Genomic DNA, 22,549 nt, shown 5'->3' with positions numbered 1-22,549 from the left:
GAGATAAACTTGCAAGTCTGACTTTTTCCTCAGAATTGAGATATAAACTCACAATTCTGTCTTTTTTTCCCACAGTATTGTGAGATATAAACTTGGAGGTCTGACCTTTTCTCAAAATTGAGATATAAACACACAATTCTGACTTTTTTTCCTCAGAACTGAGATATAAACTCACAATTCTTGACTTTTTTCCTCAGAACTGAGACGTAAACTCACAATTCTCACTTTTTTTCTCAGACTTGTGGGATATAAACTCGCAATTCAATTTTTTTTTCAGAACAGATATAAACACGCAATTGACTTATTTTCCTCAGAATTGTGAGATATAAACATGCAATTCTGACTTTTTTTGTTTACTTTATGAAAAAAGTCAGAATTGCGAGTTGACTTTCTTCTCTAATATAGATCAGTGCTCCTGCTCCAACCTCAGAACTGAGGAGACTAGTGACGTCATTGGGTTTGTAGTTTGTCTGCCTGTTCGTTAGGAGGCGCCACACACTTCCTCAAAATCAAATACACTTGTTCAACGAAAGGAAGTCAGATCGAGTGTGTAGCAGGTCTTTTGCTGGAATCCTTGAGTAATAACTCGGATTTATCTCTGTTATCCACAATTTTTTATCAAAAAATATCTTAGTATGTATTGATCTCATCAGAGATGAATTAACGTATCAGCAAATTCATCAATTTATCGTGATTCATAAGCAACAGGAATATACACGAATATCTACGCAGGTAAGGTGGGCTTCACATCAGATTTAGTGTTTTCATAACAATAACTTGTCAAATGTCGCAAATATTAAACGTTGTTTCAACAATAGAGCATAGACTCTGTTGTTTTAATAATGGATGAGTACATGCAGGACTTGCTGGTCAACCAAAACTCAATTGTCTTGTGTCCAGCGATGTTTTTGTGATTTAAGATATTTTAGATAATGTTTGTTATGCCGTTCATTCAGAAGAAATCAAATGTCGTCGTGGTCGAAGAAAGCTGGAGGCAGACGACCACCACCAAAACATAGTGGAGGAAGGTATGTGAGGCATCTGTATAGTGGTTGTTGTGAGCTACTGCATAAATATGAAACATTTGAAGAATTAATATGTGACCCTGCACCACAAAACCAGTCAAAAGGGTAATTTGTTTAGTAACTGAAATGTATACATCATCGAAATAAATACGCTTTCCATTGATGTATGGTTTGTTATGATAGGACAATATTTGGCCGAGATACAACTATTTGAAAATCTGAGGGTGCAAAAAAAAATCAAAATACTGAGAAAATTTTGCATTCTTAACAATGCATACTACTAAACAAAAAATAAGTTTTAGTATATTTACGATAAGAAACTTACAAAATATCTAAATGGAACATGATCTTTACTTAATATCCTAATGATTTTTGGCATAAAAGAAAATTTTATCATTTTGACCCATACAATGTATTTGTATTTGTGGCTATTTCTACAAATATACCCGTGCTACTTAAGATTAGTTTTGTGGTCCAGGGTCACATATGTCTTCCTAGCCAACTCACTAGATTTTAACACAACCCTTATATTTCTGATGTTATGTTCATGATAATAATTTTGATTTACTCCGTGCAGTGTCTCGAAACCTCCCAGACCTTTTCGAAGAGCACCATATCCTATGAGGGAGGACAGAAAAGATGATCATCTGGAATCTGAGAGGTAAGCTGGATATGACGAAAAAGTATGACAAAGTGCAATACCACTGATTTTTCTTGTAGATTTTTTTTTTTATCTCTTCGTATTCTTTGGTAGTGATTCATTATTAATCTAAATCTTTCCTCTTTATTTTTTAGCTTTGAAAGCCTAGACGAAGGGATTGACTACTCTGGCTCTGCAGACTATGCGCATTCACCACATCAGTCTGGTCAAACTGGTATGATTTTTTTTAATGTAATAAACAACTTGGTTTCTCACTGCTGCTGTTGTGGCCATTATTAGCTACTTTTTCATGAAAATGTGTTTGTAACAGCTGTTTCACCTGAATATGAGGCATCAGTTCAACGCAGTGCCATATACGAGAGGTTCTACCAGCAGCTGCAAGGCGATCGTGCTAGAGAGCCTGCAGACTGTGTTGTCCTGTCGGTGAACAACCAGAATGTGTGAGTATATACTGGAGGTAGCAGTAAAATTGTTGCATTAAATGTTTTTAGTGTGTGAAACTTGCTTTCTGTTTTAAATGGAAATGCAAATTGCAGACTGTTTTCCTGAGTTTGCACATAGTGAAAATATGGGACTCGTTCAAAGCTGTTAGTTTTCTGAAAATTTCTCGGTTGTGTGAATGTGTTTCGATATTGTTAAAAATGTTAGACTGATGGGATTTGTCAGGTTTAAGATCCGGAATACAAATGTATCCGGAATCATCCTTGGTGGTTCATAAAAACAAATCCTGATGGATATTTTATTATTATAAATCATCTAAAAACCTCAAAAGCAATATTTTCAAGTAAAAGAACAACAACAACAACAACAAACGTCCAGTGTTCTAAATGTTCATTATTTGCAAAATTGTGTCCACTATTTAACAAAAATGCTCCAAATGCTCTTATTCTTTACATTTGACTATCAGTCTCTCAATTTAAATTCACTAATATTACTATTTTACACTGCTAATCCAAAAACAGCAACAACAACAAAAACACTGAACATGATACATCCATCAATGACTTAAATTTAATCTTGGAATGTAACATTTTGGCTCCAAAAGAAGTGAATTTAATGGAAAAAAGCAAAAGTCAATATGTATGTTGTGTGCATTGTATGTATGCAACAAACTCGAATGTTTACACCCTGTGGCCTCACTTAAATTTTTTTTTTTTCTAAACTTACATCATATGTTGCACTCTACATGGAATAGTAAGAGTATGCTTTTTAGGGCAGGCCTCTAAAGATCTAAAGTTTAATTTTAAACATTTTCAGTCATTTTTATAATCTTAATTTTCTATTCCACATTTCTAAAAAAAGAGAGATAATAAAAGGACATTTAAAACATTACCAGAAATGTAGAATACACAAATTACTTAGATCTCAAGCGTAAAAAATTGTTTGTTTTTTTCTCCAAGTTATATGAGTTAAATTCATTTTTTCCCCTGCACATGACTGATTTATTGCTATTCTGTACATTTTCATCCTTCTACAAAAACTGAAGACTTCATATAAAAAACCCCTGAACTTTTATTCATGTTCCTTGTTTATTTAGCCAAATATAAAAGCTTCTTTAAGAAATTATATTCAAAATGTTTAGTAATCAAAGCCATTTTTCTAAATAAAACAAAATTAAACAAAAACACAGTCTATAAAACATGAAAAACACAAACAATGCTATTATCTAAAAGTGAATGCAACTTTGAAAGTTTCTAAAATACATACTTCTGTTTTTTTAATGCACAATGAATATGACACAAATGAAATGAAAAGTCCCATTTTTGTCATCCAATTAATAGATCTTGTCATAAATGTGTCGACAGAAGTGTTTCACATTTTATTAAGATCTGTTTTACATTTGTTTACAAATATGTTTTTATAATGTCTGTACACTATTAAACTTGTGTAAAGTTATATTATTCACATTTGTGACCCTGCACCACAAAGCCAGTTAAAAGGGTAATTTTTTGAGCTTTCTATTGATGTATGGCTTGTAGGGATATGACAATATTCGGCCGAGATGCAACTATTTGAAAATCTGGAATCTGAGGGTGCAAAAAAAAAATCAAAATATTGAGAAAATTTGTCCAAATGAAGTTTTTAGCAACGCATATTACTAATCAAATGCATTTTTGATATATTTACGGTAGAAAATTTACAAAATATCTTCATGGAACATGAATAGCCTTTACTTAATAGCCTAATTTTTGTCATAAAAGAAAAATTGATCATTTTGACCCATACAATGTATTGTTGACTATTGCTGCTAATATACCCATGCTATTTAAGACTGGTTTTGTGGTCCAGGGTCACATTTTATTAAGATATTTCACATAAGTTTTTATAATGTCTGTACACTATAAAATTTGTGTAAAGTTATATTATTAGTATTAGACTCTAACTTTTTTGCCTTATGTTTACACTTAACATTTATGACTTTTTATGTCCTTTGAGAATTTCTGATGCCTCATGCAAATGCATTTAGTTCACTAAAACAAATGAAACTTAATATTGAACTATTTTCTAATATTTAATACACATTTGTGTTGGTTTATTCATTTTGTGTGGCACATTAAAACTTTACCGTTCCATTACTGCAGATATAAATGAGGCTACACCCAATACCCTCACCTAATGCCCTGAAGCATGGTGCTCAATAACCAGATCTCTTCTTCTTCTTTCAAAGGGATTACCCCAAATCGATAGGCCAGTGTTTGCAGGAACGTGGCCTCTCGGTGGAAATGCTTTACCTGCAGTTGGAATCAGGCCTGACGCGGGCCCTCCAAGATGTCCGCTCCGACGGTTCCCCCTTATGTATTCTCGTCGAGCAGACTAATGTAACTCTCTCCTCGTGCACAGTAATCATATTTTCAGAGTCCCTCAAAAGTAAGTCCCGACTCCCACAATCTTATCTCCCAATAAAACCAGCTTAAATTTACTTCAAACAATAGCTAAATAACCTTAAACAACTTGGTGGTGGGCATTTTTACACTCTTACACTAACAAACAACAAAACCTTAACCTCTATTCTGTGATTGCATCAAAAGACATACATTTACACTGCCTGTCAAAAATATGTTTTTTTTTAAAGAAGTCTCTTCTGTTCACCAAGCCTGCATTTATTTGTTACAGCACAAGTACAGTAAAAAAAAAAGAAAAAAAATTTCTTCAGTGTCACGTGATCCTTCAGAAATCTTGCTGATTTGCTGGTTAAGAAACATTATTATTATTATTATTATTATCATTATTATCATTATTATCAATATTTAAAACAGTTGAGTACATTTTTTTCAGGATTCTTTGATGAATAGAAAGATCCAAAGATGATGATTTATCAGTGTGTGTCAGTTTTTGTGTGTGTGTATATATACGGATAGAAATTATTACTCTTATGTAGCAAGCATGCTTTAAAGTGATAATAAAGACATTTATAATGTTAAAGTGTTTTCAACATAATAATAATAATAATGTTTTTGAACAGCAAATCAGAATATTTTAATGATTTCTGAAGGGTCATGTGACTGGAGTAATGATGGCAAAAATTCAGCTTTGAAATCACAGGAATAAGTTACATTTTAAAATATATTCATATAGAAACTTAAATAGTAAAAATATTTTTTAAATTTTACTGTTTTTGCTGTACTTTGGATCAAATAAATTCAGGCTTGGTGAGCAGAAGAGACTTTACAAAACATTACAAATCTTACTGTTCAAAAACTTTTGATTGGTAGTGTATTCGGAAAATATACATTAAAAACATTCAAAAATTGCAGAAACCTTCATAACAGTCTAAAAAGAGAATTCATTCATATTAACTGCAAAAACATAAATGTCATAGGACAGCTAGCATGCAACCTTTATATTTGTGTAGAAACATGCTTGGAACATGAAATTGTTACGAAAAGCTTTTTCTGGGATTTGTTTACTAACATTTTCAAAACAAAAATCTCTCACTGAGTTTTTATTATTTTACTGCATTGTGGGCAAAATTGTCAAAACTCCAAATTAAACCATATAGTAGCTTGTAATTTTGCAAAAAATTAGTTTGACTGTTTTACACTGTTTTTCATACCAGTTTTGAGTAGTCCGAATTAATAGGCATACTTTCTTTACAAAAAATGACATTATTATAATAGATTTAGGTACACATGTTTTACCAATCTACATTTAAAACATTTTTTGCACCATTAAAACCAAGCAAAATTGTGCTAGACACACACACACACACACACACACACACAAAACATCTAAAAGAGACCCTCAGCATCACATTAAAATAAATGAAATGCCTTCAAACAGATCTCTTAATTTCTTTTTCCTTTTTCTCCATTAATTTAATTAATGCCCACCACTTTATAAAAAACACTGTTACAGGGTTCGTACAAGGTGCTTAAAGTGCCTGAAGTATTTGAATTTGACTTTTTGGAATGTAAGGCCTGGGAAAACCTTGAAAATAGCAATATTTCTGAAGAGGCACTTAAAAAAAAGTGCTTGAATTATTGAAAGACAATGTATCTATGAAATAAGTGTTAAATTGTTTTCAATAAGCGCATATCTTTTCACACGAAACAGTAGAAAACATCTAACCTTTAAAGCAAAACAAAGGAAAAAGAAAGTAAGTATACAAAAATACAAATCCCTAAAGAAAATTAACCATGGTTTTACTGTAGTGAAATTGCAGTATATTTTGTAATACTTTAGTAGTGATACTTTGCATATGCTTCTAAAGCATGTGCTTTTTACTTATCTATTTAGCTTTAGAATTTGAAAGAGAAGACATCGTTTGATGAGTGAGAGCTCTGATTGAAGTCCTTGAAAATCAAAAAAGAAGTGTTAATATTGCTGTTAATTAAAATATTTCACATGTAGTTTGTAATTACTAAAGCTTTTATTCCTATAAAACCTCACCTTGCTGGTAAGTTCTCTTAAAGCTGGAATACACATTTTAAAACACTTTTATACACATTATACACTTTTCGAATTTGTCAATGGTTACACTGAAAAACTGAACACACATTAAACTCCTGAGAATAACATTACCAGACTTTCAAGTCTGAACAACCAAACGAACACAAAAGAACAACGAACTTGCAAAAACATAAGTCCTTTTAAAACGTGTTACATTTTTGCATTATTGCGCAATGTCATAATCAAAACTGAATGCATAAAAATGCATATGAAAGCAGAAAACAATGATCTCATGCACAATGCCTTCCTCATATTAAAAAACTTTAAAAAGCAATCTTATATAAACTTCAACTCTCTTAAATATCCCTTTTCCCAACTTTCAAGTGTGCTCATAAATGTGTCCTTTGAGTGCATACTGAATTTTAATATGGTAATTGGGTTAAGCAGTGGTTGGCAGACTGCAGCGTGTTGCTGATGAGGTAGAACTCTTGTGCGCACTGCTTAGACTGCAGCGGCTCACACTGAGCACCATATGTAACCCCCTTCCCTCCTCTGGCTGACCCTTCCTCTGCCTCTCCACAGTTCATCGAAATATGCCCAAAGAACAGGCCATGGAGTTTGTGATGGTGGAGTTCAGGCGCTTGAGCGCTTTGCGGCGGGCGCCGGACCCCACGGAGGCTGCGGCACGGGCGGCTGAGCTGACGGAGGACTACCTGGAGCGCAGCAAGCTGGAGCGCCACACTGTTCCCTCCGCCACCCGCCACCTGCTCTTTCTCCTGGCCGAAGGTTTGCACCTGTACCCAGAGGAGCTCAACACACTGGCCGAGTATCTTCAGAACCGCCAAGACCATCTGCAAGGTGAACATGCTTTCATGTCCTGGCCTAGTTACAGTCATATTGTGTTGTCTTTATAAGTGTGTCTTAATTCTCATCATTATTCATTTTAATGTGTGATATAATTAAATTACCTAAAATTAGATGTATGACAAAATGCAATTAATGCACACTGTACACTATTTATTTTACTTTCTTTTTTCAATTTAGAAAATTTACCCAGTAGTCAAAAGTTTTACATCATCCTTTCAGAATCTGAAAAATGTTTATTTTACCAAAATAAGAGGGATCATACAAAATGTATGTTATTGTTTGTTTAGTACTGACCTGAATAAGATATTTCACATAAAATATGTTTCTATAATCCACAAGAGAAAAAAAAAAAGTTTAATTTATTAAAATGACAACTGTTCGAAAGTTTACATCCCCTTCTTAATACTCTGTTCTTACCTGAATGGGATCCACAGCTGTGTTTTTTTGTTTAGTGATAGTTGTTCACGAGTCCCTTGTTTGTCCTGAACAGTTAAACTGCCTGCTGTTCTTTAGAAAAATCCTTAAGTTCTTACAAATTCTTTGGTTTTCCAGCATTTTCGTGCATTTAAACCCTTTCCAACAATGACTGTATGATTTGGGGATCCATCTTTTCACACTGAGAACAACTGAGGGACTCATATGCAACTTTTACAGGAAGTTCAAATGCTCACTGATGCTCCAGAAGGAAAAACCATGCATTAAGCCGGGGGGTTAAAACTTTTTTGAATTTGAAGATCAGGGTAAATTGACCTTATTTTGTATTTTGGAAACATGTATCTTCTGTAGCCTCTGAAGGGCATTACTAAATTATAATATATAATACTTAGGCAATAAAAAAAAAAGGTACACATCAACATTCAGTTCAAAAGTTTTCACCCCTTGGCTCTTAATGCATTGTTTTTCCTTCTGGAGCATCAGTGAGCGTTTTAACCTTCTGTAATAGTTGCATATGAGACACTCAGTTGTCCTCAGTGTGAAAAGATGGATCTCAAAATTGCAAAACTGAATTTTCAACATCATTACTCCAGTCTTCAGTGTCACACGATCCTTCAGAAATTATTATATGCTGATTTATTGCCATATGTTGGAAACATTATATTTGAAATACAAAGTTCCTAGCAATGCATATTACTTATCAAAAATTAGGTTTTGATGTATTTACGGTAGGAAATTTACAAAATATGTTAATATCTTCCGACTGGTTTTGTGGTCCAGGGTCACATAAGTTTATAAACATTAAAACATTATCTCCTTATTACCACTCTCTTGCTTCTTTTCTTCTACAGTATCCTCCTCAGAGGTGGGCAGTGATGTTGCTCCTGTAATAAACAGCCTGCCTCCAGGGTTAGGAAAGCCCCCACCACTTCTGCCTGCTGGATCTGGACCACCACCAAGAGAGCAGGCAAACCCACCCTCTGGGTCAGGAGAAGCACCCCCAGGCCATCATAGGGGATTGCAAGGTTAGTTTTTGGGTCTCCGGATGAAGAAAAAAAGATATATACTGAAGGATATTGTTATTTTCCTTTAAGGAGGATTTATTTCATACATTCATTAGTTACATCTGTTTATGATGCTCATAAGCATATTTTATACAATATTCCCTGTGTTTCCAGGCTCATATCCCAAGACGAAACCACCTCCTTTGCTTTCAATGCAAAATCTAAAGCCACCTTCCCACAGATCAACTGGCCCCCATAGTCTCTTACCCTCTCGGGCCTCTTCAGCTTCACACGATTCTTCATTTAGCCCTCCATCTAGAGGGGCATCAGCCCCTCATGGTCTTGACAAGCCACAACCTCTTCTTGGTCCAGCACCTACACATATGCCATCGTCCACCCGTGCCCCACTGCTTGACCGTGCCCCACTGCTTGACCGTGCCCCTCTACTTGACCGTGCCCCTCTACTTGACCGTGCCCCTCTACTTGACCGTGCCCCTCTACTTGAAACACCTCTCGGTTTCCCGTCCTCTAGAGGGCTGTTGCAGCATCCAGGGTCTTATTCCCCACGAGGGCCACCATTGATGTGTGGACCCCCACCGCAGAATGGACCCCGGGGTCCTAGAGCACCACCACCTTCACTCAGGAGCCTTCATATGGGAGCCCCAACAGGTCAACATTATCTCATGAAGTCTTTGTTGAATACCTATTTAAATCACTTTTGGTATGGAAGGAATCTGTCAAATTGTTTCTGATTTATTTTTGTTTTTTGTCCATGTTCAGGTCCTCGGCCGCCACGACGCCTGCTCCCTTGATTCTCTCAGGATACCTGATTATATCATAGGCCAGTATTGCCACGTGGGACAGTTGTTACATTTTGGACTTAGCCAGTTTTATGTTTTAGATTTTTTTAGGAATTTGCCTTCTGTGTTTTCTTTCAGGATCCTATGAGATGTTTAAAAATGTACTGGTATGAAAAAAAAAGCCTCAGTGGTGTTCTCTTTATTTTCACAGTTGTAAGCTAATTTTTAGAATAAATATGAAAAATCTCAGTGGCATAAATTTGTAAGAGATGTCTTTAAGTATCACTGTTCTCCATACATTTTGATTAGAAAAAAGAAATGTGTAAAAATTCCATGTTTCTCAATGCAAATGTACTATAAATTCAAATTGGATTGTGCCATCTGACTACAATTTTCAGGTCAAGCCACATATTGAAGTCGTTTATTCTTTGGAACATTGTTGTACTGAAACAAAGGGGTCGGTGCTCTGAACAGGTCTTTGGCTGGCTGATACTGGCTCCCCTCGTGGATTTTGGCTCCATCTGTGTTACCCTTGATGGCAGCAAATTTTTTTGGTTCGCTTTGCTGGAAAAGAAACACCAGAGGAGGATGCTGCCACCACCACCACCATGCTTGAAAATAGGGATGAGGTTTTGTAGATCATAAGGTTGATTAGTACCAAACATGAATCAAAATTTTACTCTAGTAATTTGCTGATAATCATCTTCTCTGGTGAGATTTTAACCACTCTAACTTCAGAACCAGATAAGTAATATTCAGAAACAAATCTGATTTGATTAATTCAGAATTGATTGATTGAAAAGATATGACTTTTTGTCACAATTTTATTATATGCACAGCATGGCTTCAAAAATCTAAAAAACAAAAAACAAAAAAAACATGGCTCTTCAGTGCACAAGGCATGGACATTTGATATTTTTTTTCATTGTAGAGCTTGAATAGCCAAGGTACTATTCAAAAGGTAACCTTTTGTGTCCACAGAACAAAGAAAGTAAGGGTGAGTAAATAAGAAACAGGTGTTGGGTGGATTATTCTATTGATATTACAAACCAGACAAAGAAACAGGTGTGTGTAACATACAGCACAGTAATAAATACAGCATTAAGTTGATAATTTCCTCAGTATTATGAGTTTGTCTTCAAATGGGTCTTCAAATTAACTAAGGACTAGTAGATGCAAATAAGAGACTTCATACGATTCCAACATCACAAGTTTTATGATACATAAGACAACATGAGAATGGAATAATTTTGTTTTGGAAAAATAGGTAATTTATAAATCTAAACAGTCTTGAGATGAAAGTTCGACGTTTTGTCACAACTAACTTCTTATAATTTCTTTATAATTTTTTTTTGTGTGTGAATTACGATTTTTCATTTACATTTCAACCTATTTATGCTATTAACATAAATAGACGGAGGAAAATTACCTTTTTGTATGGAAATATTTTACCTGCTAAGCAAAAACGTGCGTCAAAATTACGTCACCGTTAACGTCGTCCTATTTTGGCGTTATCCGCTCTTTCCAGTTTCTGGTTTATCAAAGAAAAGTAAATTGCAGTTCCGTGAAACTTATAAAATATTAGTCAGAAAGTCTTAGTCACGTTACTGAATGGAAAAATTACATTTTGGCTAACATTTCCGTGTGTGTTTTGCCTGAGAAAGCAAGAAATAGCTTTGAAACATGACGGTGAGTAAATGATGACAGAATTGACTTGTCTAGGTGAACTGTTGTCTTAAATAAGGGGAGTCTTGATAATATTACAATTAAATATAAATGTTTTTGCAATATGTATGACTGTTTAATCACCTCAGAAACAAAAATTAGGCATTAAATCCACACGACGCTAATTTAAGCGTGAGCTCATTTTAGCCACTAGATAGCGCTGGAGACCTACGGAACACACGTTGAACGTAGTTCAATGTTTCATTTATGGTCCTTCTGTTTATCAAACCTCAAAAACATCCATTGCTTTTCTATTACAGACATTTTCTCCTCAGATTAGATTTGGTTAGATTTTATTTCAGTATTTCATTTGAAAAGAGAAACAGTGGAATGCCGCATTTAATGCGATTTAAATACAGAATGAAGCTTACAAATTGTTTTCGTTCTGTGGAACACATTGCTAGCGTGAATGTATTTTCCCTCAATAACAGTAAATGTCATTTTCTCATGCAAAATAAACCATTGGGAGATAAATCGAAGGCTTGCTGAGTGTAGCTACTGTTCCTCGTGCAATTTCATAACAATAAGAATCTGTATTTGTGAAGTGTTCGTTTGCGCACATCCTCCAAATTAGACGAGGTAATATTGCTTTCAGACGACATATAATGTTTGTGTATGAGGAGAAATATATAGATAAACTTAAATTACAAACTAAATAGAAACAAGACTAGATTTTAAAAGACATAAATCATGGTAGAGCAGTAAATGCTACTCAAATTAGTTTTTTCATATTACTTCAGATGGTATATTTTAATATTACGAAATGACTTTTCAAAGCAAGTCTCACAAAATATATAAAGATAAGATTAAACATAAATGTTTTGATAAGCCTTGCGTGAGAGCAAAAGCGATTGTGGATGAATGTGCAAAGTCATGTATGTATACAGTATATACACTGGATGTAAATCCTAATAGCACACTCACTGTCAGCAAATGTGTGTATGTCTTTAGTAAGGCATGTTTTACAGCTGTTTGTCTCTCCACTCTCTGATCACAGACACTCGACCGCAGCTGTGAAGTATCCATCACGTCTCAAAGTAATGGAGGCCCGGTTCTGCTTCATTTCACCAGCTGGGAGGTGTTGATTGGGCCTTTTTTGGGTAAGCGAGCAAAAAACGGCTCTACTAAAGTTGATAAATGCAATAGGAGACGGAAGGATTACCAGTCAAAGGGAGTGAAACCAGCTTTCGCCGTTACGGAAGCGAAGCCATGCCTCATTTGTGTCCCACGACATGCGGTTCAGTTACTGTTACAATTCCGCAATCACACAGAATCACTTTTTCTCCCCACAGAGACAGACACTTGCCATTCCCGCACAACTGGATATCAATCAAAATGTATCACTATGAATATTCTTGGCATTATTGTGTTAGAATTCACAGATAACCCAGGTCGTCTCTAAACGCGTGTGCTTCTTTGTTAGGACAGCACCACACTGAGCTCCTGTATGCTGCTGTGAGTGAGATCTTCATTAGAAACCTTGAGCCCTTCACCAGGATCTGTGCCAGGTACTCGGTCTAACAGCCAAACATGTTGATAATTAAACCCCTGTAATCGAGAGGTGTTATCACAACAATTAACAGCAAAAATGTGAGGGTATGAGCGAGTGTCTCAGAACGTGTGGCTTTGTACGCAGTTCCTCACGTTTTTTTTCTATTTGATGGAAATGTTTTACATTCACTTTAATCCTTCAGCTATTTATTGACTTTTTGTGCATTTTCGTTTTCTGCGCATTACATTTTGCACAGCGTTCCTCTATCAGACCATCTTGGGAGGGATTTGACGTGGGGGGAAAATGTACGAAAACATAATTTCTCTTCCCGTATTTTTTCCTGAAAGCACATTTGTCTCTCTCCTACTTTCCCTAATTCTCCAGACGTGTTTCAACCGTTCTCTTTTTTCCCCTCTCCCTCCCCAAAGTTGGCTTCCTCTGCCCTCGTTCCTAGGCATCAGCTGAAGACCCAGCAAGGCCCCCATACACAATGAGCTTTAATTGGGTTAAGTTTGTCCGCCACAGATAACATTTCTCTTTCTGTGGAGAATAAAACAAATTGCTGGCACTAATGGCACTGTTTAATGTAGCTCTTTTTATTATGGATGGAGGAAATTAGGAGGAGACTCCCAACAGAGAGCTGATGTCGTGGGAGTGAGTGCATTGTTGCAGCTCATCAGAAAAGCGTTTTTTTGCTGGAGCGCCGGCCTCCTCTCCGCCGTTGCTCATCTCTCTCTCTCGCTAAGCCCTTTCATGTGCCCTTTTCGGAAAAGGCGGCCGTGCACCTACGAATTGGAGCGTTAAAGCGTACGGGCCACACGATCTGACGTGATCGTGCCCCGCGTTTGGCGCCATGTGTTCCGAACCTGTTCTCCGTCCGCTGTTTTTTATGCTTTAATGCCCTAAGTCCATAAAGCTGGTGTTTCTTTGTGTAAGTCTGGGGCAAGAGCCAGGGAAACGGGGGCTGGAGGGGGGCTTGTTATTGAGGTTTTGGCACAAGACGCGGTAAGCCTAAAAGCCTGAAATTTGTTCTGCATTGCTTTCGTTTCTGAAGAGGGTCCCCCTTTTTCAAGTCAGACGTCTCACTGCAGCAAGCTAATGGGATGCGAGGACAGATGCACACCCTGGCATTTAACACGCCAACACCTGAGAGTGTTTGGAAGACAATCAGCAGTAAAAATGTAATGTTCAATCTGGATTTTTATGGTGGCTAATCAGGACTGATGAAGTAGAGGGTACATTAAAGTGCAGCCGAGCGGTCAGCCCCAATCTGCGTTCCTGCTCTCCACCTCTCCCTCGTGTGCCCGTGTGCACTCGGCATCAGCACGGCTGTCTGGGTCCGGGGTCAGTGTAACAAACAAAACGTGCTGTTTTAAGCGCCGCGCTGTCCTTATATGGACAATTAGTGCTGTACGCCGGCATATTTTAGCAATCCTATATTTTGCTGATGTTCACGTTGAGACAATTAAAAGCTTCTGGCAATGCTTTCCTGACATTTTTTGCTTTCGTAATAGATTCTATCAGGTCAGGTCACCGCGGCTCGGTCCCGAAAGTAAAACCCGAATCGAAGGAAGCTTGTTTTTTTGGCCATGCTTCAGATCCGCACTTGCCTACGGATTGACAGAAATGACACCGCGAGTGTGTGCCTCTCCTGTACTTTGTTAACGAGACAAAAGAGTGTTGGCTTTGCAGTATTTAAATCAGTTATGTCTAATTATTTCATACAAAAATAGCCTATCTAGGGCAAAGCCAATGAGATGTAACATTGTCTGTGGAGGGGGGACCTGGAGGAGTTGGCGTAAGTTCAGCTGAACAGAACAGAACAGAGAGAATACGCTGTAGGCAACATAAATATAACATGAACTCTCCAGGCTTGTGACAGTACAATGGGGGAGTGTTTAAGGGTGCTTTCTGGGGCCGCACTGTCCAATGGATGATAGTCGCATAAGAATAGCTGCGTACCTTGGTACGGATGAGAGAAAGGACAAAACTCTCTCGAGTTATTGCTAAATTTTGAATAATCGTTGCATGAATAATGTAAGGGCATCAATCTACCGCCGTCCCTGCTGCGTGAAGGAAAACACTAGCCAATACAGAGACCATTTGAATTCAGTTAGCAGTGAAATGAAGTGTTGCGAGTGCCTCCATCCCTATAATGTCCAATGAGAGGTTTTCTTCCTCTTCTAAACGTTTGGTATTTTTTAAAACGCGTGCAGTCATCCAAGCTCAAAAAAATCAGTTGCCACTCATTAAAAACGTCCTAAAATAGCAACGGTGTCTATTCCAAACAGGACCACCGCATTTGCAGTTCACACCTCTTTTTCTCCAGCGTCTTAATTAATTTCATCCACATGTCTTGTAAGTCTTATTCTGAACGGTTCATTGTGGCACAAGAAAAATGCAAATCCGTAAAAAGATGACAGAGGGTGTAATCGCGTGCTATGTGATTGCACAATGCCACTCTTTCAAACTATTCATGTCTCGGCTGTCCTTGACCCTTAAGGAGCTTGTAATGTGGGCTATTTTCCTCCTTTGAATTTATCCGAAAAAAAGGGACCACTGCGGTGAGCTTTCGCCCCTTCGTGCCAGCGGCCTCTCTCTCTGGGATACCAGAAGCACATTTAAAAGCGGTCTCCAGGCGTGTGCTCAGACGAGACAAGAGGGGCCCCGGTCCTCAGCGGGGGGTCAATTTTAAAGGCCGCTCCGTGGCTCCACGGGGCGCCCGGCTCAATCTGCAGGACATCCCGCTGACCGAGACAGGGTGCCCACCATGTTATCCATGACAACGGCCGAGCAGCTCCGGCGCGCCGCGTGTGATTTTGACCATTTCTTAGGTTGATTTTTGCACAAATGATCCTCTTTCTGCGACTGCGCTTCGGCAGCATACACAGACGGCCAGACAGACGCTGTCTTTGGCCTAATCCTGCCAAAAAGAACACAACTAGAATCTGAAAAAGGGGTTAAAAGTTAATTAAACACATCCCATAATACCTGTAGAAATAAAACAACACATCTGATCATATCAAACATTATTTATCAAAACAAAAAAGACAAATCTGATCTGTTTACTCACCCTGTTGTTGTTTCAAACAACTTTCTTTCTTTTCAGTCACCATTCACTTTCATTGTATGAAAAAAAAGTGAGTGGTTACTGAGGCTGTCAGACCTTGACATACAGCCTAACATCTCCTTTTGTGTTGAGCAGAAAAAAGAAAGTCAAACGGGTTTGTAACAAGTGAGGGTGAGTAAATGATGACACTGTTTTGATTCTTGGCTGAGCCAAACTATCCCTTTAAATTCTAAATCTCATCCGTTTAAATGCTGATAAACGTGTTGCAAAGGCGACGCAGAAATGTTAAATGTTCAAAAAGAGCCCCCCAAATAGTCAAAATGTCATCGTATCCAATCGACAGTTAAACGCTGGAGTGAACCCGAGACGATGGCACCAATACAAGGAGCGCAAAAAAGCGAATCCAGTCCGTCTTTTTTCTTGCACGCTGCAGAGTTTCCTCGAAGCTCCGTGTTTTGGCCCCGATCCGTGCTCCAAGTTAAGCTGTAGTTTCCATGGCTGACCATGGTTTGGTGCTGTTGGCTCTCTCTGTCTGCTCAACCCAGGCTGTGCGGAGCTCCCTGCGGGATCAGAGCGCTCCCCCGCCGGGACCCTACTCTCACATCCTCCTGCTGGGACACGGCTACATTTCCAGCCAAGCCTGGCTTTATTATGTGTGTCTGCGCTGCAGCCCCGCCAGCAGTCGGATCGGGAGGCGGAGGGAAGACCAGAGTCAGGACAAAGAAAAAGGGAGAGAGAGGCTAGCGACTAGAAATATTTACGGCTTTTAGGACGATAAACAAGAAGAAGAAGAAAAATCCCCTCAGGTAAAAATGCTGCGTAAAATGCCATTGAGAGTGGCACCTTCGGAAAAATAATAGCGGAGGAGGGCGGTTCGGCGGGATCTCAACGAAAAGAGACAGTTGCGACAACTGCAAAAAGGAGGAAAAACATTACGAACCAATTCCGAAACACCGTCCAAGTGGCTTTACCACATTATCGGCAAGTATTGGCACCTCTCGCTACTGATCAGGTGTAATTTGGGCACGCTCCGCTTCTTGAAACTCTGAGCGCGCGTGCCCGCTCCACCGTCAGCGTCTGCCGTTACGGAGGAACAAAAGAGCGTTCGCTTCTCGAGCACGGGAAAAGCCGCAAGTTATTCGTTAAATCTACAGGTTGGAGAAGTTCAATCATTGGAATATCAGTTTCCATTGCCGTACTCTCTCTTCCTCTGAACGCTTCTGGACTAGCGAGACCGAAGTTGCCGCATTGCAACAGGCAAAGTGAAGAAATCTCCCAAGTATCCGCGCCTGACCTGTCAATATTTCTCGGAGAGGACAAGATACCCGTTAAAGAAAGTAAAATATTGTTGTTAACACGGAGATGTCTAGACGCAAGCAGGCCAAACCGCGCTCCGTTAAAGGTAAGCGTTTTATCTTGGTATACGAGAGGGAACAACTCACATGACCAATGAGATTTCATGGGTAAAACTGGCGGGGATTGTGAAATTAAGCGATTTAATCGGTTTGCTTTTAATAGTGACATTGTGTTCAGAGACTTTAAAGAGGATTTTTGACATTTACAGATAATTAAGAAATGAAACTCTTTGATTTTGACGCCAGGTGCCACCAGGTCTTGTGGTTGGCAGTACAAGTTATCTCTTATAGGGAAGGTGCTGTACCTGAACAATTAAAAATAGTGCTTTAGTTTATTTATTAATATTATTAGTAGTAATATTTAAAATGGTATTTAAACATAATTTTATTTAAATATGATTATATTTATGTCACTTTATAGTCGTAATAATCATTATTTTATATTTTATTAAAACATTCAAAATTAGTTTTTTTCAAATTAAGTATTTATGTTAAATTTTTTTAATGAATTTCTTTTTAAATTAATAAAAAGACCTTTAAATAAGTATATTCCTATTTTGTCCTCTGTGGAAATCCTAAATAATCTGAGATGTTTTTGCAACTCTTCCTCTCACTCTAGTATTGTGAATGGAATTTGATTCTCTACAGATCTCAGTTTAGTGTTTTTTCCCCCTCTTCTTTCTGTTTATTGTCTCAAATTTATTCCCGGTTGTGACTTTGACATGGCAGAGTCAGTCACACACGGTCTCATCTCATTCACGCCCCTCCTACAAGACTCAACACTCACAGGCAGGTGAATTTAGGAGCAATAAGGCCTGCTGCTATTTTGTCTTGTCCATCAGCGATGTGCGGCAGATATTGTGCTGCCGGTCGAGATATCACTTGGCACCCTCACCCCAATAGAAACCAGATGGGCTTTCGGGTGGCCATGTGGCCCATATTAGTACCCCCTCCCCCAAATAATAACCAGTTTTTTGTTTTAATTAACGGCCGCAATCTGCAGAGGTTCAGAAATGGTCGTAAGTTTACATAGAGCGTAAGTGGATAATATTCATGAAAATACAACGTGTTAAGAATCGGTTGTTGTCACAGATATTTAACATTGACAGAGCCTGCTGAGTGCAGATCAATCCTAAACAATGTTTGGTGAGTTGTTTAGGAGAGAGAGAGAGATGAGAGAGAGCAGTCTTTTCGACCCCGTGATCAATAACGTATTTTTTATTTTTTATTTTGTCCAGCACCATGCACAAAGTGATTGCGAAATCGTATTATATTTTAATACGCATGATTTTTTCCCCAACCAATCATTAACTAATAATGTTTTTTGTTTGCAAGCAATTGCAAATCAAATGTTTTGTTGTATTGCAACAAATACTATTGCAGTTTTCTATCAAGCATGCATTGGCCTGCTGCAGCGCAGAGGTTTGGGGGTAAACAGTGATTGTATTGACTCAGCGATGCACGTCAATCAGAGGCCAATTAAATATGTAACCAAGCCTCGCTCTGTCCCTATCTCAGCCCAGCACCTTTAGCTTTGATTGCTATGCTCTGAGATTAGAAGGGCACCAACAATATGTCTGAGTGTGGTATGCACAAAATCATTCATGTTTTTTTTTCTGTCCCGGTGTCTAGTGTATTGGCTCGCTCTTCCAGTGGTTAAGCTTGTTTGTCATTAATTTCTGCTTTGATATCTTCGAATCTGCAGGTGTTATGGTTGTAGAAAACATATACAAGGGGGTTCCTCAAAAAAAAGAAGCGTTGCCCATTGCACGTTAGACCGGGGATTATTTTCCAGTAAAGAAGTCATGCTCTCACATCACATTACATTAGAAACTGTGATTGCCAGTGTTACTCGCGCACGCAAGGCAAGAGCGAGAGAGAGATTATTTCGAGAGGAAAAAGACAGCGAGCGTTCGTCAGAGGGAGAGAGGGAGCTGCGCTTATCAAAATATTATTTCTCTCAATTAATCCCTTTTTAATGTGTGTCTATGCACTGAGTGCTCGGCTGTGGCATTCCTGTTTCATATCTCCACCGTCCCCATGAGTGTTTCATGCATTATGTAGCGATGATTATTACTTAATTACACATTAATAAATCCCCTTCATTTGCAGGACATTAAGAGGGGGATGAATGCACACGACAGGAAGGGAGACAGCGAGGGCACTTATTTCCATTTTTTTACTGTTGTTTACAGTCAGTCGAATTAAATTGGACCTTTTATTCTACGAAAGAGAGACAACATTTGAGTAATGCTCATGTGAAGCTCGGTGAAAATGAAATCTAATGGCATTATTCCCCCCTCTGCCCACTGACACCAGGGTCTTTTTGGGTACGTGGGTATGTGGATGAGTTTGTTCCTGGTTCACATGTTGAAATGTCTTGTAGGAATGCATTCAGCTCTTCCTGCAGAATACGTATCCTTTAGCAAGGGTTTCGATAGGGAATTGGGTAATTACTCGCTGTTTTGAATGTAAATTTTCAGACGTGCATTTGAACAACTCAGGGACTGTGGGAAGGAAGGGATTTTCGAGTTGTTTTTGCAAAGACATCTAGATGGCAAATAAACTGTAATATAATTTTGCAGTTTTCTTATGTGAGGTTTTTGTTTTCAGTGATATTAGAAACGCTCATCCTTACACTTTTTTTCTTTTTTTTTCTGAGGGAGCTGTGTGTGTTAGGATAAGAAAAGGCAATGAAGCTGTAATGTACTATTGCGTTGATCTTCTTAGGTGTGTGTTTATGTAGCGGTACCGATCTCATCTTTTTACTTTCCTCCCTTTCTGGCACCATCTGGTTTTAACATTAAATGGCTTTTTTATTGTCACCTAGACTTTTGGCAACGGCGCAGAAGTTTCATTGGTCAGTGGGCTGTTGTAAAACGCTGAAGTGAGTTACCATAGGGCTGCGGAGCCACAAATGAAGAGATCAGGGAACGAGAACCCCCAGCGTTCTTATGCATCCGCATTTGTGTTTTTCATTTTGTGCTTTGATTGGTGTGCGCTTTCCAGTTTTTTGTGCACCTAAGCACTCGATTGCATCTGTTGCACATTTTCAATTGATGGTTCGTTGAGAATAATGGATTACATTTATTTTCAGTCAATATTTCCATTCGCTTTTCTGTCATAGTGCCTGCAACATTTTTTGGTAAATGTATTCCTAATTATGTGTTTAATTTTTTTCTTATTTTAGCTTTTTTTTAAAAGAAATGATAATAATAGTCTGAAATTGAGGAAGCTTTTGTTTCAGTTCTAGACTGTTTATGTGAAGATAAAGAGTGTGTTATTTATTTTTGTGTGTGTGTGTGTGTGTGTTGACTGTTAGAGAGTGTGATTTTGAGGTAATGGGAGATGAACCACAAAATTGATTTTTATGCTCTTGCTTTTTTTTGTTTTCATTGACTTCACAGCATGAACAATTAGTTAAACAACTCTAAAAGTATTTCATCAGAATCAGGAAAAAAATGTAATTGCGCACAGTTTGACAGCAGCTGAGGTCTTTTTTAATGGCTTTCTTTGGGTGTTGATGCGACTGGTATCATGATATTAAGAGGCACGCTTTTCTTCCGCTCTTTAACTTTCTTTTCGAGGCAAATTGTTACACCTTGCCGTATCTGGAAGCAGTGACCCCTATTGGTGTGGAGATCATGGCGTAATTCATCTGGTTTGTGATGGGAGGAAAAGGCGGGTGGGTTTGGATGTGGGTTTCTCCCCGGTGGGCAGTGTGTCTGCCAATGACAACTCCTTATCAGCAGCCTGCCTGCTAGTTTTGTGGGGAAGAATCTGTCTTAATGTAAGAGCTCATTCGTAGGCTCTGCCATTGTACCGGCTTAGCCACACGCTTTATCAGAAGGCCTGGGCTCAGTGGCCCGGAACCGGCGCTCGCTGCGGACCCGCTCCATGCCACGCTTCACTTCTAAAGAGAAGGCGTCGCTCTGACGCCCGCTGTTATTAATTCTGTTTGTGTGGTTGGCATTCCCTGCGCCCCCCTCTTCCTTCCCCACCAAGCCTGCCAGCCAAGGCTCCCCTGTCAGGCCTTCCCGGAGGATCGCGGCCGTTCTAAGATGCTGCGCTCTGGAACCCGGATTGGGCTGCTGCAGAGGGCAGATTAAAACGTGCTGGAACAACGCACAGAGAAAGAGTCTCTCAAAGCTGCTCGTACCCATGTAGATTAAACATGGCAGCCATTTTCACCTAGTCCGCCGAGAACGGCGGAGACTTTTGTCTAGAAAGTACGTCGCCGTACGTCTTGAAAGTATTCTTTTACATTTAGAAAATTAAGTTTGGTGACCTAGAATAGGAATTTGAGTGACGTTTCATATTGTAAGGCTTGTTTTATAATTTAGGCCTGTCAAACTGTCGGTGCTATGAGGTAGGAGTGGATTATTTCCATTTAAAAGTTTGGGGTCAGTAGGATTTTTTTGCTTTTAAAGAAATTAATACTTTTCTTGAGCAAGGATGTGTTAAATTAAAAAATGGCACAGAAGCTTTCTATTTGAAGTAAATCTTGTTCTTTTTAAACTTTCTATTAATCAAACAATTATGAAAAAAATGTAACATTGATAATTGATAATTTCTTGAGCGGCATATTAGAATAATTTATGAAGGACTAATCAGTGACACTGTAAGACTGGAGTAATGGCTGCTAAAAATTCAGCTTTTCCAGCACAGGAATAAATTACATTTTCAGACATATTAAAATCGAAATGTTATTTTTTTACTTGTAAAAATATTTCAGAATTTTTCCTGTCTTTTTATTAAATAAATAAAAGATACTTTACTGACCCCAAACTTTTGAACAGTAGTTAACATCAAAAGTTAGAAGTGTTTGTCTGTGTGTAATTGACTTTTCCTGATATTCAAAGATGCATTAACGCTCTCTCTACTACTCTTTCTCCTCTCCGGGTGGCTGCTCTACGACCCTGCCCCGTCTCGCTGGGCTGTACATTAAACATAAGGAAAGGGGGCAATTAAGCCCACTCTCTACACCTGGCTGATGCATATATTTATTGGCCTGTCTCCCTGCTGGACAGGCTTCAGGCCCTGGTCTGAGCTTTTTGGGGTGGTGATTGAAGGGCTGCAGAGGTCATTAATGAGGAGTGCTGGTGCTGGTTTGACCCCTGCTGTGCCCCCCCAGAGTCCCCTCTGACCCCTCACCAGGTCATCCGGCCTCCTGTGGCAGAGCGCTCAGGGAGCCGTCTTAGACCAGTGAAGGACTGGTATAGCTG

At 38.5% G+C, this 22,549-nt stretch overlaps 2 protein-coding genes across 4 annotated transcripts in view; both read left to right on the top strand.

Moving 5' to 3' along the window:
• Window positions 1-534: 534 nt before the first annotated feature.
• Window positions 535-9,931, top strand: LOC141346009 (uncharacterized). Its single transcript, XM_073850932.1, has 10 exons — window positions 535-732; window positions 957-1,028; window positions 1,603-1,686; window positions 1,821-1,900; window positions 1,997-2,126; window positions 4,355-4,554; window positions 7,159-7,434; window positions 8,730-8,903; window positions 9,057-9,551; window positions 9,663-9,931. Exons 2-10 carry the CDS (start codon window positions 967-969, stop codon window positions 9,692-9,694), a joined length of 1,533 nt encoding a protein of 510 aa, XP_073707033.1. The 5' UTR covers window positions 535-732; window positions 957-966; the 3' UTR covers window positions 9,695-9,931.
• A 132-nt stretch (window positions 9,932-10,063) lies between these two features.
• Window positions 10,064-22,549, top strand: part of znf423 (zinc finger protein 423) — a 198,589-nt gene continuing 186,103 nt past the window's right edge. For all 3 annotated transcript variants that reach the window (XM_073850931.1, XM_073850930.1, XM_073850929.1), the window contains exon 1: window positions 10,064-17,371. In XM_073850931.1, the coding sequence (XP_073707032.1) occupies window positions 17,332-17,371 (40 nt within the window). In that variant the 5' untranslated portion in view covers window positions 10,064-17,331. The remainder of the gene's footprint in view (window positions 17,372-22,549) is intronic.

The sequence above is a fragment of the Garra rufa genome, chromosome 11 (assembly GCF_049309525.1).
Source record: "Garra rufa chromosome 11, GarRuf1.0, whole genome shotgun sequence".
Classification (NCBI taxonomy): domain Eukaryota; kingdom Metazoa; phylum Chordata; class Actinopteri; order Cypriniformes; family Cyprinidae; genus Garra; species Garra rufa.
Note: the sequence above shows the minus strand (reverse complement) of the source record. Positions and strands in the feature narration are given on the sequence as shown.

Excerpts from the sequence above, each read along its gene's own strand:
- LOC141346009 (XM_073850932.1), top strand. The coding sequence starts at position 967 with ATGTCGTCGTGGTCGAAGAAAGCTGGAGGCAGACGACCACCACCAAAA. Across the intron at positions 1,901-1,996 it reads ACATCAGTCTGGTCAAACTG|CTGTTTCACCTGAATATGAG; the intron begins GTATGATTTTTT and ends TGTTTGTAACAG. Across the intron at positions 2,127-4,354 it reads TCGGTGAACAACCAGAATGT|GGATTACCCCAAATCGATAG; the intron begins GTGAGTATATAC and ends CTTCTTTCAAAG.